General features: G+C 46.8%; 1 protein-coding gene and 1 long non-coding RNA gene across 4 annotated transcripts in view; both read right to left on the bottom strand.

The window, feature by feature from the left end:
- LOC126987772 (NADH-ubiquinone oxidoreductase 75 kDa subunit, mitochondrial-like) overlaps window positions 1–13,650 on the bottom strand; it is a 30,920-nt gene that overhangs the window by 6,725 nt on the left and 10,545 nt on the right. For all 3 annotated transcript variants that reach the window (XM_050845094.1, XM_050845085.1, XM_050845102.1), the window contains 4 exons: window positions 12,862–12,999; window positions 11,060–11,194; window positions 4,376–4,565; window positions 625–704 (listed from right to left, as the gene is read on the bottom strand). In XM_050845094.1, the coding sequence (XP_050701051.1) occupies window positions 625–704; window positions 4,376–4,565; window positions 11,060–11,194; window positions 12,862–12,999 (543 nt within the window). The remainder of the gene's footprint in view (window positions 1–624; window positions 705–4,375; window positions 4,566–11,059; window positions 11,195–12,861; window positions 13,000–13,650) is intronic.
- On the bottom strand, window positions 5,804–8,147 carry LOC126988126 (uncharacterized). The gene is made up of 3 exons (XR_007741520.1): window positions 8,089–8,147; window positions 6,347–6,478; window positions 5,804–6,280 (listed from the first exon to the last, which is right to left on the bottom strand). It is a non-coding gene; the product is annotated as an uncharacterized LOC126988126 (long non-coding RNA).

Consider the following 13,650-nt stretch of genomic DNA (forward strand, 5'->3'; position numbering starts at 1 on the left):
AATGTGTGGGTCTTTAGGTTCATGGTAAGGGAGAAGGGTCAGACTACCACCAGGGTCATAAAACTACTTCTGGAAATGCCCCGAACTCCTAGGAAAGCCTTGTCAAATAGGTGAACTTTGCCGATGAAAGGTTTAGTGATACGGCCCCTTGAGTGCGACAAGATAGAAAGATTCAAAAGTAGAAAGCCTTGTCAAATATGTGTTCTTGGGTGACGGGATGTCTTATGATATGTAACAGTCTTTCTACCTCTGTTTAACCCGGTAGCAGCGGGGACCATGTTTCTTAATGGTCCCTCCAAGCGAGAAAAATGAGAAAAATCACCTCTCACACAAACCATTTCATAATACATATCAAAGCATTTGTGATCAGATTATGTATCATCTATTTTGGGGGTTTATATCATGGCACAAATTTGGCCCGTCGCTGCTACACGGTAAAGCCACAAATTTGGCCCATCGCTGCTACACGGTAAAGCCACAAATTTGGCCCATCGCTGCTACACGGTAAAGCCACAAATTTGGCCCATCGCTGCTACACGGTAAGGCCACAAATTTGGCCCATCGCTGCTACCGGGTCAAGATCATCAACCTCAACCATCCCAGTCCTTAATCTTGCACACAAACCTCCTCAGTGCACGTGGCCTCCCCTCCGAGCCTGTTGATGAGATCCTTCAGTGACACGAGAGCTTCAGCATCCACCAGACCTGTATGGAAACAAAGACTCATTTTAGGTTTTCACGAGCGCATCTGAAATAACACACTTTTCCTTCAGTCTACGGAAGCGTTGTCAAATTGTCGCACCCTGAACATTGAATTTGATCATTTTTACGCTTCAAAATTGTCGTAACCACACAAATAACAGTAGAAATAACTGAAATAACACACTTTTCCTTCAGTCTAGGGCAGCGTTGTCAGATTGTCGCACCTTGAACATTGAATTTGATCATTTTTACGCTCCAAAATTGTCATAACCACATAAATAACAGTAGAAATAACTGAAATAACACACTTTTCCTTCAGTCTACGGAAGCGTTGTCAGATTGTCGCACCCTGAACATTGAATTTGATCATTTTTACGCTCCAAAATTGTCATAACACACATAAATAACAGTAGAAATAACTGGAATAACACACTTTTCCTTCAGTCTACGGAAGCGTTGTCAGATTGTCGCACCTTGAACATTGCATTTGATCATTTTTACGCTCCAACATTGTCATAACACACATAAATAACGGTAAAAATAACTGAAAAAACACACTTTTCCTTCAGTCTAGGGCAGCGTTGTCAAATTCTCGCACCCTGAACATTGAATTTGATCATTTTTACGCTTCAAAATTGTCATAACACACATAAATAACAGTAGAAATAACTGAAATAACACACTTTTCCTTCAGTCTAGGGCAGCGTTGTCAAATTCTCGCACCCTGAACATTGAATTTGATCATTTTTACGCTTCAAAATTGTCATAACCACACAAATAACGGAAGAAATAACTGAAATAACACACTTTTCCTTCAGTCTAGGGCAGCGTTGTCAAATTCTCGCACCCTGAACATTGAATTTGATCATTTTTACGCTCCAAAATTGTCGTAACCACACAAATAACAGTAGAAATAACTGAAATAACACACTTTTCCTTCAGTCTACGGCAGCGTTGTCAAATTCTCGCACCCTGAACATTGCATTGATCATTTTTACGCTTCAAAATTGTCGTAACACACATAAATAACAGTAGAAATAACTGAAATAACACACTTTTCCTTCAGTCTAGGGCAGCGTTGTCAGATTGTCGCACCTTGAACATTGAATTTGATCATTTTTACGCTCCAAAATTGTCGTAACACATAAATAACAGTAGAAATAACTGAAATAACACACTTTTCCTTCAGTCTACGGCAGCGTTGTCAAATTCTCGCACCCTGAACATTGCATTGATCATTTTTACACTTCAAAATTGTCGTCACACACATAAATAACTGTAGAAATAACTGAAATAACACACTTTTCCTTCAGTCTAGGGCAGCGGTTTCAAATTCTCGCACCCTGAACATTGAATTTGATCATTTTTACGCTCCAAAATTGTCGTAACCACATAAATAACAGTAGAAATAACTGGAATAACACACTTTTCCTTCAGTCTAGGGCAGCGTTGTCAGATTGTCGCACCTTGAACAATGAATTTGATCATTTTTACGCTCCAAAATTGTCGTAACACACATAAATAACGGAAGAAATAACTGAAATAACACACTTTTCCTTCAGTTTAGAGAAGCGTTGTCAAATTCTCGCACCCTGAACATTGAATTTGATCATTTTTACGCTTCAAAATTGTCGTAACCACATAAATAACAGTAGAAATAACTGAAATAACACACTTTTCCTTCAGTCTAGGGCAGCGTTGTCAAATTCTCACACCCTGAACATTGAATTTGATCATTTTTACGCTCCAAAATTGTCGTAACCACACAAATAACAGTAGAAATAACTGAAATAACACACTTTTCCTTCAGTCTAGGGCAGCGTTGTCAAATTCTCGCACCCTGAACATTGCATTGATCATTTTTACGCTTCAAAATTGTCATAACACACATAAATAACAGTAGAAATAACTGAAATAACACACTTTTCCTTCAGTCTACGGCAGCGTTGTCAAATTCTCGCACCCTGAACATTGAATTTGATCATTTTTACGCTTCAAAATTGTCATAACCGCACAAATAACAGTAGAAATAACTGAAATAACACACTTTTCCTTCAGTTTAGAGAAGTGTTGTCAAATTCTCGCACCCTGAACATTGAATTTGATCATTTTTACGCTCCAAAATTGTCATAACCGCACAAATAACAGTAGAAATAACTGAAATAACACACTTTTCCTTCAGTTTAGAGAAGTGTTGTCAAATTCTCGCACCCTGAACATTGAATTTGATCATTTTTACGCTTCAAAATTGTCATAACACACACAAATAACAGTAGAAATAACTGAAATAACACACTTTTCCTTCAGTCTAGGGCAGCGTTGTCAAATTCTCGCACCCTGAACATTGAATTTGATCATTTTTACGCTCCAAAATTGTCATAACACACATAAATAACAGTAGAAATAACTGAAATAACACACTTTTCCTTCAGTCTAGGGCAGCGTTGTCAGATTGTCGCACCCTGAACATTGAATTTGATCATTTTTACGCTTCAAAATTGTCGTAACCACACAAATAACAGTAGAAATAACTGAAATAACACACTTTTCCTTCAGTTTAGGGAAGTGTTGTCAGATTGTCGCACCTTGAACATTGAATTTGATCATTTTTACGCTCCAAAATTGTCGTAACCACACATATAACAGTAGAAATAACTGGAATAACACACTTTCCCTTCAGTCTACGGCAGCGTTGTCAAATTCTCGCACCCTGAACATTGAATTTGATCATTTTTACGCTCCAAGACTGTCGCAACACATAAATAACAGAAGAAAATTAAAAGTTCTAAAGTTATCGTTAAAACTGTTGAATGTTGATGGATTTTCGTTTTTTGTGCTCAAGTTATCGGTCAGAGCCACAAAAATAACATGCCCTGAGTACGATAATTTGACAACGCTGGTCTGGGGGGGTCTGATATGTTTATTTAACCCGGTAGCAGCGGGGATCATGTCTCTTAATGGTCCCTCTAAGCGAGAAAAATGAGAAAAAATCACCCCTCACACAAACCATTTCATAATACATATCAAAGCATTTGTGATCAGATTATGCATATCTATTTTAGGGGGTTTATATCATGGCGAAAATGTGGCTCGTCGCTGCTACACGGTGAAGCCACAAATTTGCCCCGTCGCTGCTACACGGTGAAGCCACGAATTTGCCCCGTCGCTGCTACACGGTGAAGCCACAAATTTGCCCCGTCGCTGCTACACGGTGAAGCCACGAATTTGCCCCGTCGCTGCTACACGGTGAAGCCACGAATTTGCCCCGTCGCTGCTACACGGTGAAGCCACAAATTTGCCCCGTCGCTGCTACACGGTGAAGCCACGAATTTGGCCCGTCGCTGCTACACGGTAAAGCCACAAATTTGCCCCGTCGCTGCTACACGGTGAAGCCACAAATTTGCCCCGTCGCTGCTACACGGTGAAGCCACGAATTTGCCCCGTCGCTGCTACACGGTGAAGCCACGAATTTGCCCCGTCGCTGCTACACGGTGAAGCCACGAATTTGCCCCGTCGCTGCTACACGGTAAAGCCACAAATTTGCCCCGTCGCTGCTACACAGTGAAGCCACGAATTTGCCCCGTCGCTGCTACACGGTAACGCCACAAATTTGCCCCGTCGCTGCTACACGGTTAAGTTAGGTTGAGACACGTCCGTCCGCACCAAAACCTCACCTCCAGCCACAGCCGCGACCGATCCTTGTGCAGCTGCGAGGGCTCGAGCTGCCACAAGTAGAGCGTCCTCCCACTGACAGGCCTGTAGCTCTCCCGACGAGTCCTTCACCATGGGGTACACCAGACGCTGCCGTTTCAGGCCGTCACAGGCAAAGCGAGACTTATCGGAGAGCCATTCCTCATTGATCTCCTGTGGGTGTAATTCCAGTCATTAATCCTTGTGGGAAAGACTGGGTTAAGAAAAGGTCACTTAATCCATATAGCTAAGTTTGGTGTTAGAGGAAGTACAGTTGACCCTCAAATAGTACAGTTTCCACAAATTTGGCCCGTCGCTGCTACACGGTGAAGCCACAAATTTGGCCCCTCGCTGCTACACGGTAAAGCCACAAATTTAGCCCATCGCTGCTACACGGTGAAGCCACAAATTTAGCCCGTCGCTGCTACACGGTGAAGCCACAAATTTGGCCCCTCGCTGCTACACGGTAAAGCCACAAATTTAGCCCATCGCTGCTACATGGTGAAGCCACAAATTTAGCCCGTCGCTGCTACACGGTGAAGCCACAAATTTGGCCTGTCGCTGCTACACGGTGAAGCCACAAATTTAGCCCCTTGCTGCTACCGGGTTAAGGATTTTTAAATTTCCTGCTTGTCGGGAAATTTAACCTCTTCAGCACGGTGACGCAGTATACGCGTCATTTGGTCTCTCGTAGCATATCCGAGTGACGCGCATACTGCGTCATGGTCGCTTGAGTCAGTGTGTGTTTCATTTCTTCCCGGATATGGCACGAGACTTTCAAAATGTTGCTCGGATATGCTACGGTGTTTTATGTACCTCCCAATATTATTCTTATGTCAGAGTATGAAGTAATTTCATGCACTCATATTGGATCTTAGCGGACAGTTACTACCACTGGTAGTCAAATACCCTTTGTTTCTACCATGAAATAACACAAATAAAGTGAGGGAAAATATGTTACTTGCGAGTGTAGAAACCTCTCGCCCACCGAGTTGCCGGCACGCTTGATCACCTTATCATGTTGCCCGCCCCGCCCGCCCTCTCTGCACCTCTCATCTGTTTCTGCTCCACTGAGCTAAGACCACTACTTTTGTTCATAATTTGATATGAGATAAAGTCACATCTGTAAGTAATGCTTTTATTTTATTTTCTCGTAGTCTGTCCCTGATAGATGTAGATGAAAAAACGCAGAAAACGTGTCAAGCCAGTTTATGGTCAACTAATTTCTCTCGCTCTCTCTCTCTCTCTCACTCAACTCTCCAGTCACCGTAGAGATACGAGGCTGGCGTTTTGTGTGTGTGTGTGTGTGTGTGTGTGTGTGTGTGTGTGTGTGTGTGTGTGTGTGTGTGTGTGTGTGAGTGCGTTAGTGAGTGTGTTGTGCGTGCGTGTGCGTGGGTGTGTGTGCGGGTGTGCGTGTGCGTGTGCGATTGTATACTAAATGGAAAAAAAGTAAATAAATGAGTAACTACCACTGTTACGTCTCTCTCTCTCTCTCTCTCTCTCTCTCTCTCTCTCTCTCTCTCTCTCTCTGAATTACGAAAAGAATGATAAATGAAGGACACAACAATAGCACAACAGGCAATTTTATTTATAGAAAACGATGTCTCGCGCGTAATCTCTTTTTCTATTGTGTCCGAGTCAGTCACGTGGCAACACTTGGTGAGAGATGTGTGATCCATCACCCCATACATCCCGCTCTGCACCCTCTTCACCCCACAAAACTTCTTCACCACCACCCTCTCCACATCCACACCACACACCATCCCGCCACACACACCACCGCTCATCTTCACCCCTATCTGCTAATTTTGTTTCTCAGCCTCCTTCACTCCCACAATCACCCATCGTTGCTTACCACTCACTCTCACTCTCACCACCACCAGCACCACCTTCTCCTTCACATTCAGCCCCTCCTCCATCTCCCGCGCCCCTTCATCCGTCACCATCACCCTCACCTTCTCCTTCACATTCAGCCCCTCCTCCATCTCCCACGCCCCTTCATCCGTCACCATCACCCTCACCTTCTCCTTCACATTCAGCCCCTCCTCCATCTCCCACGCCCCTTCATCCATCACCATCACCCTCACCTTCTCCTTCACATTCAGCCCCTCCTCCAGCTCCCACGCCCCTTCATCCGGCACCACCACCTTCTCCTTCACATTCAGCCCTCCTCCATCTCCCGCCCCTTCATCCGTCACCACCACCTTCTCCTTCACATTCAGCCCTCCTCCATCTCCCGCGCCTTCATCCGTCACCCTCACCTTCTCCTTCACATTCAGCCCCTCCTCCATCTCCCTCGCCCCTTCATCCGTCACCATCACCCTCACCACCACCTTTTCCTTCACATTCAGCCCCTCCTCCATCTCCCGCGCCCCTTCATCCGTCACCACCACCTTCTCCTTCACATTCAGCCCCTCCTCCATCTCCCGCGCCCCTTCATCCGTCACCACCACCTTCTCCTTCACATTCAGCCCCTCCTCCATCTCCCGCGCCCCTTCATCCGTCACCACCACCTTCTCCTTCACATTCAGCCCCTCCTCCATCTCCCCGCCCTTCATCCGTCACCACCACCTTCTCCTTCACATTCAGCCCCTCCTCCATCTCCCGCCCTTCATCCGTCACCACCACCTTCTCCTTCACATTCAGCCCCTCCTCCATCTCCCGCGCCTTCATCCGTCACCACCACCTTCTCCTTCACATTCAGCCCCTCCTCCATCTCCCGCCCTTCATCCGTCACCACCACCTTCTCCTTCACATTCAGCCCCTCCTCCATCTCCGCGCTCTTCATCCGTCACCACCACCTTCTCCTTCACATTCAGCCCCTCCTCCATCTCCGCGCCTTCATCCGTCACCATCACCGTCACCACCACCTTTTCCTTCACATTCAGCCCCTCCTCCATCTCCCGCGCCCCTTCATCCGTCACCATCACCCTCACCATCACCTTAACATTCACATTCACCACCTCAGCCAACTCCACCGCCCGGTCATCCATCACCCACACCCTCACCAACGCCTTCTCCTTCACATTCAGCCCCTCCTCCATCTCCCACGCCCCTTCATCCGTCACCACCACCATCTCCTTCACATTCAGCCCCTCCTCCATCTCCCCGCCCTTCATCCGTCACCACCACCTTCTCCTTCACATTCAGCCCCTCCTCCATCTCTCCGCGCCCCTTCATCCGTCACCACCACCTTCTCCTTCACATTCAGCCCCTCCTCCATCTCCCGCGCCCCTTCATCCGTCACCAACACCATCACCTTCACCTTCACATTCACCCCCTCCTCCATCTCCCACGCAACTTCATCCGTCACCTTCACCCTCACCTTCTCCTTCACATTCAGCCCCTCCTCCATCTCCCGCGCCCCTTCATCCGTCACCATCACCCTCACCTTCTCCTTCACATTCAGCCCCTCCTCCATCTCCCGCGCCCCATCATCCGACACCACCACCTTCTCCTTCACATTCAGCACCTCCTCCATCTCCGCGCCCCTTCATCCGTCACCACCACCTTCTCCTTCACATTCAGCCCCTCCTCCATCTCCCGCGCCCCTTCATCCGTCACCACCACCTTCTCCTTCACATTCAGCCCCTCCTCCATCTCCGCGCCCTTCATCCGTCACCACCACCTTCTCCTTCACATTCAGCCCTCCTCCATCTCCAGCCCCTTCATCCGTCACCATCACCCTCACCACCACCTTCTCCTTCACATTCAGCCCCTCCTCCATCTCCCACGCCCCTTCATCCGTCACCACCACCTTCTCCTTCACATTCAGCCCCTCCTCCATCTCCCGCGCCCCTTCATCCGTCACCATCACCCTCACCACCACCTTTTCCTTCACATTCAGCCCCTCCTCCATCTCCCGCCCCTTCATCCGTCAGCACCACCTTCTCCTTCACATTCAGCCCCTCCTCCATCTCCCCCGCCCCTTCATCCGTCACCACCACCTTCTCCTTCACATTCAGCCCCTCCTCCATCTCCCACGCCCTTCATCCGTCACCACCACCTTCTCCTTCACATTCAGCCCCTCCTCCATCTCCCCGCTACCTTCATCCGTCACCATCACCCTCACCACCACCTTTTCCTTCACATTCAGCCCCTCCTCCATCTCCCAGCCCCTTCATCCGTCACCACCACCTTCTCCTTCACATTCAGCCTCCTCCATCTCCCGCGCCCTTCATCCATCCGTCACCACCACCTTCTCCTTCACATTCAGCCCTCCTCCATCTCCCGCGCCCTTCATCCGTCACCACCACCTTCTCCTTCACATTCAGCCCTCCTCCATCTCCGCCCTTCATCCGTCACCACCACCTTCTCCTTCACATTCAGCCCCTCCTCCATCTCCCGCGCCCCTTCATCCGTCACCATCACCCTCACCACCACCTTTCCTTCACATTCAGCCCCTCCTCCATCTCCCGCCCCTTCATCCGTCACCACCACCTTCTCCTTCACATTCAGCCCTCCTCCATCTCCCGCGCCTTCATCCGTCACCACCACCTTCTCCTTCACATTCAGCCCCTCCTCCATCTCCCGCGCCCTTCATCCGTCACCATCACCCTACCTTCTCCTTCACATTCAGCCCTCCTCCATCTCCCGCCCTTCATCCGTCACCATCACCCTCACCACCACCTTTTCCTTCACATTCAGCCCCTCCTCCATCTCCTGTGCCCCTTCATCCGTCACCATCACCCTCACCACCACCTTTTCCTTCACATTCAGCCCCTCCTCCATCTCCCGCGCCCCTTCATCCGTCACCACCACCTTCTCCTTCACATTCAGCCCCTCCTCCATCTCCCGCGCCCCTTCATCCGTCACCATCACCCACACCCTCACCACCACCTTAACCTTCACATTCAGCCCCTCCTCCATCTCCCCGCCCCTTCATCCGTCACCACCACCTTTTCCTTCACATTCAGCCCTCCTCCATCTCCCGCCCTTCATCCGTCACCACCACCTTCTCCTTCACATTCAGCCCCTCATCCGTCACCCTCACCCTCACCCTCACCACCACCACCACCACCTCCTTCACCGCCACCAGCTGCCAAGAACTCTTTCTCAAGTGTGTCAACACTTATACTTCATCAATCAGAGGAGGAGGAAGAATACCAACTTCCATCGCCGCCACCCTCCGATGAAAATTAGGGAGTGAAATATAAATTGCATTTTATTTTAGACTGAATATTGGTGTGTAAGGCACAATGGAATTATTCTCGATATTCAGATACATACTCTGTTATGATTATGTTTCGTTTTGTGATTGACCGTGGAGTTTTTAAAGTTTGCCGCGCGCGCTGAAATCCCGGATATGACGCGGGCGCGCGTTTTGACTTGCCGTACCGAAGAGGTTAAAAATCCTAAAAAATCTTCTTAGAAAATCCACATAAAACCCAAACCGTGCTATCGGAAACTGTACTATTTGAGGGGCGACTGTAGTTTGAGGATAACACAGTACAATCTTTCTACGCAACTTATACCAGACCAGGAGTAAACTCAATTCCACATTAAATTTAGGCACTTCCGTTAAGCAATCAGGAACTCTCTAGCGACGTAAATAACAGTATCTTAACAATCTGATAGCCCATGAAAGCATTGCAATTAAATACATACTTACTGCATATGTTGGGGGGAAAGTCAAGCTTCTCAACCACATTAACCCTAGAACACTAACCTTAGAAAAAGTCACACCACTACTAACCATGGGTACATCATACCCGATTTTGAAAAAAAAATAAATAAAATTAAATGTAAAGTTTTAATGGAATAAAGTTACATGAAGGGACTTCAAACTTTGTATCTTGACTTAACATTAAGAAGAACTGAAAAACATATTGTTTTGGTATGAAAATCAGGTACTGAAAAATGTTACTAAAAATAGGAAAAATGTTCAAAAATTTCATAAAAAAAATTATCATCCGATGGCTTCCAAACTTCTTGTATGGCCTCCCAGGTCCTGTGATCCACTGCACAGGTGATCACTAAAAAAGTACGTAAACAATATCCTAGGGACATGTACAACACCCTGTATCACCAACCATGGGTATGCCGCACCCGAATGTAGGCCTACAACAAAGGTGAGCAGAGAGAGCGAGACAACGTGACCTTCCCCTACACTGTCAAGCGGGCACATGAAGCTACTGAGGAGGTGGGTACCCTCAGAGCACCGGAACCATACACAATGGCAATGACGTCATTCGCTTCGGTACCTCATACCCATGGTTAGCATTCTAGGGTTAAAGGGACTGACTATGACATGTAGGAACGAAAATCAATCTGAAATGTTACTTTATTGATATATTCCTGGCGGTGGCTGAGTGGTAGTGTGCTGGGCCCACATTCGCCGCGTGATGGACGACGCGGGTTCGAATCCCCACGCTACCACCTGGGATTTTTCAGTCACCTTCGAGTGGCTTAAAACTACCCACATGCTGTCCTGAAGACCACCCATCAACCCGGACTCTAGCGGAAACCGTCCAAGTGAATCAAGGAGTTCCGGGGGGCAGCATGAGCCAGGAGAGGATGGCGCCACTATGAATGGGCTGGGGGCGAACACCATCCAGGCCCGTCAAGCAAGCCTACCGGTCTATAGACATAAACATAAAAAAAAACAAAAAAAAGAAAGTTAGGTCAAAGGAGATCGAGGGAGAGAAAATATGTTTCCGTGCACTCGCCTCATTGGTCTTGGGAAGGATGCGCAGGACCTCTCCTGTGCGATGGTTGACCACAATGTTAGAGCCAACAGCATCCATCACATCCACAGAGTCAGTGCGCCGAATCTCCCAGGGACGGGCAGTGAAGGCATAGGGCTGGGGAAAGACAACTCAAGTTATTCTATTGCTATATCTATGCTTACATCGCAGAATCATCAATCAATTTATGTTTCTCTATGTGCATTATTTAATTCTGCATGTTTTGATATATAATACATGATGATTGTGTTGAGTTTATGGCTGAAAACTTGTTATATTCAATAGCGACATTTGAAATTTGGCGCGCACGGCAATCCCGGATACACTGTTTTGGCCCGGCCGTAGTGAGTTTCTTTATGTGCATCATTTAATTCTGCATGTTTTGATATATAATACATGATTGTGTTGAGTTTATGGCTGAAAACTTGTTATATTCAATAGCGACATTTGAAATTTGGCGCGCACGGCGATCCTGGATACGGGACGGGGCACTGTTTTGGCCCGGCCGTAGTGAGTTTCTCTATGTGCATCATTTAATTCTGCATGTTTTCATATATAATACATGATGATTGTGTTGAGTTTATGGCTGAAAACTTGTTATATTCAATAGCGACATTTGAAATTTGGCGCGCACGGCAATCCCGGATACGGCGCGGGGCACTGTTTTGGCCCGGCCGTAGTGAGTTTCTCTATGTGCATCATTTAATTCTGCATGTTTTGATATATAATACATGATGATTGTGTTGAGTTTATGGCTGAAAAACTCGTTATATTCAATAGCGACATTTGAAATTTGGCGCGCACGGCAATCCTGGATACAGCACGGGGCGCTGTTTTGGCCCGGCCGTAGTGAGTTTCTTTATGTGCATCATTTAATTCTGCATGTTTTCATATATAATACATGATGATTATGTTGAGTTTATGGCTGAAAACTTGTTATATTCAATAGCGACATTTGAAATTTGGAGCGCGGTGATCCTGGATACGGGACGGGGCACTGTTTGGGCCCGGCCGTAGTGAGTTTCTCTATGTGCACCATTTAATTCTGCATGTTTTCATATATAATACATGATGATTATGTTGAGTTTACGGCTGAAAACTTGTTATATTCAATAGCGACATTTGAAATTTGGCGCGCACGGCGATCCCGGATACACTGCAGGGCGCTGTTTTGGCCCGGCCGAAGTGAGTTTCTTTATGTGCATCATTTAATTCTGCATGTTTTGATATATAATACATGATGATTGTGTTGAGTTTATGGCTGAAAACTTGTTACATTCAATAGCAACATTTGGAATTTGGCGCGCACGGCAATCCCGGATACACTGTTTTGGCCCGGCCGTAGTGAGTTTCTTTATGTGCATCATTTAATTCTGCATGTTTTGATATATAATACATGATTGTGTTGAGTTTATGGCTGAAAACTTGTTATATTCAATAGCGACATTTGAAATTTGGCGCGCACGGCGATCCTGGATACGGGACGGGGCACTGTTTTGACCCAGCTGTCGTGAAGGGGATAATGAAGTTCCCCCGTGTAGGCTCGCTGACCTCCAAAACTGCATGTGTCATTTACCGAAGTTGCTTTAAATGAAAATCCACCAGTCACCCACCATTAGGGAGGGTATCAGAACACATCTCCCGAAACTGATTTATCTTTTAAGACACTCCCCTATACTCTATTCAGGGGCAGTAAGTAGAGGGCTGTTTTTCTTTCATTAATGTTTTCTCTTTTAACGCCCTTGAACTGTCTCCTTTTCTGTATAACAAACACCACAGCCTACCTTGGAGGTGAGCGCTCCCACAGGGCAGAGGTCGATGACATTGCCAGACAGCTCCGACATTAACATCTTTTCCACGTAGGTGCCAATCTGCATGTCACTGCCTCGCCCAGTAGTGCCAAGGTCCTCCACACCAGCCACCTGAAGCACATTACGGAAGGTCAGTCCTCTGTTCCTAGCTCCCTGCCCTCCCCAATAGGACACAGGCAAGTATGTACAAACACATAATCCTAAACACAGTCGTCCCTCCAATAGTACAGTTTTGGTTTTATGTGGATTTTCATAGATTTTTGAGGATTTTTAAATTTCCCGACAAGCAGGAAATTTAAAAATCCTTAAAAGATCTATAACAATCCGTATAAAACTGAAACCCAACTATTTGAGGGGCAACTGTACTTCCATCTGAGCAAATACACACCTCTCTGGAAACACCATCACATAGGAAGAACTGTCGGAAAGTTGATTAGAGCAGAAGGAAACTATTTTCTAAAAGGGGGAATGACAAGTCTTCAGTATTAAGAGCCGCCTTCACAGATTGGAGAAATTGGACAGGGAAGACCTAGCGGAATGTGACGGTTAGGGTGGTGGTGGTGGTGGAGGTAGTGGTGGTGTTGACAAGAATGGAAGGAGTTAGGATTGCTGTGATAGACTGGTGTCAGGACTGGGATAGTTTTAGAGGTGGTGGTGGTGGTGGTGTTGGTGTTGACAAGAATGGAAGGAGTTAGGAGTGCCGTGATAGACTGGTGTCAGGACTGGGATAGTTTTAGAGGTGGTGGTGGTGGTGGTGTGGTG

This window comes from Eriocheir sinensis, chromosome 6 (genome assembly GCF_024679095.1).
Source record: "Eriocheir sinensis breed Jianghai 21 chromosome 6, ASM2467909v1, whole genome shotgun sequence".
Classification (NCBI taxonomy): Eukaryota; Metazoa; Arthropoda; class Malacostraca; order Decapoda; family Varunidae; genus Eriocheir; species Eriocheir sinensis.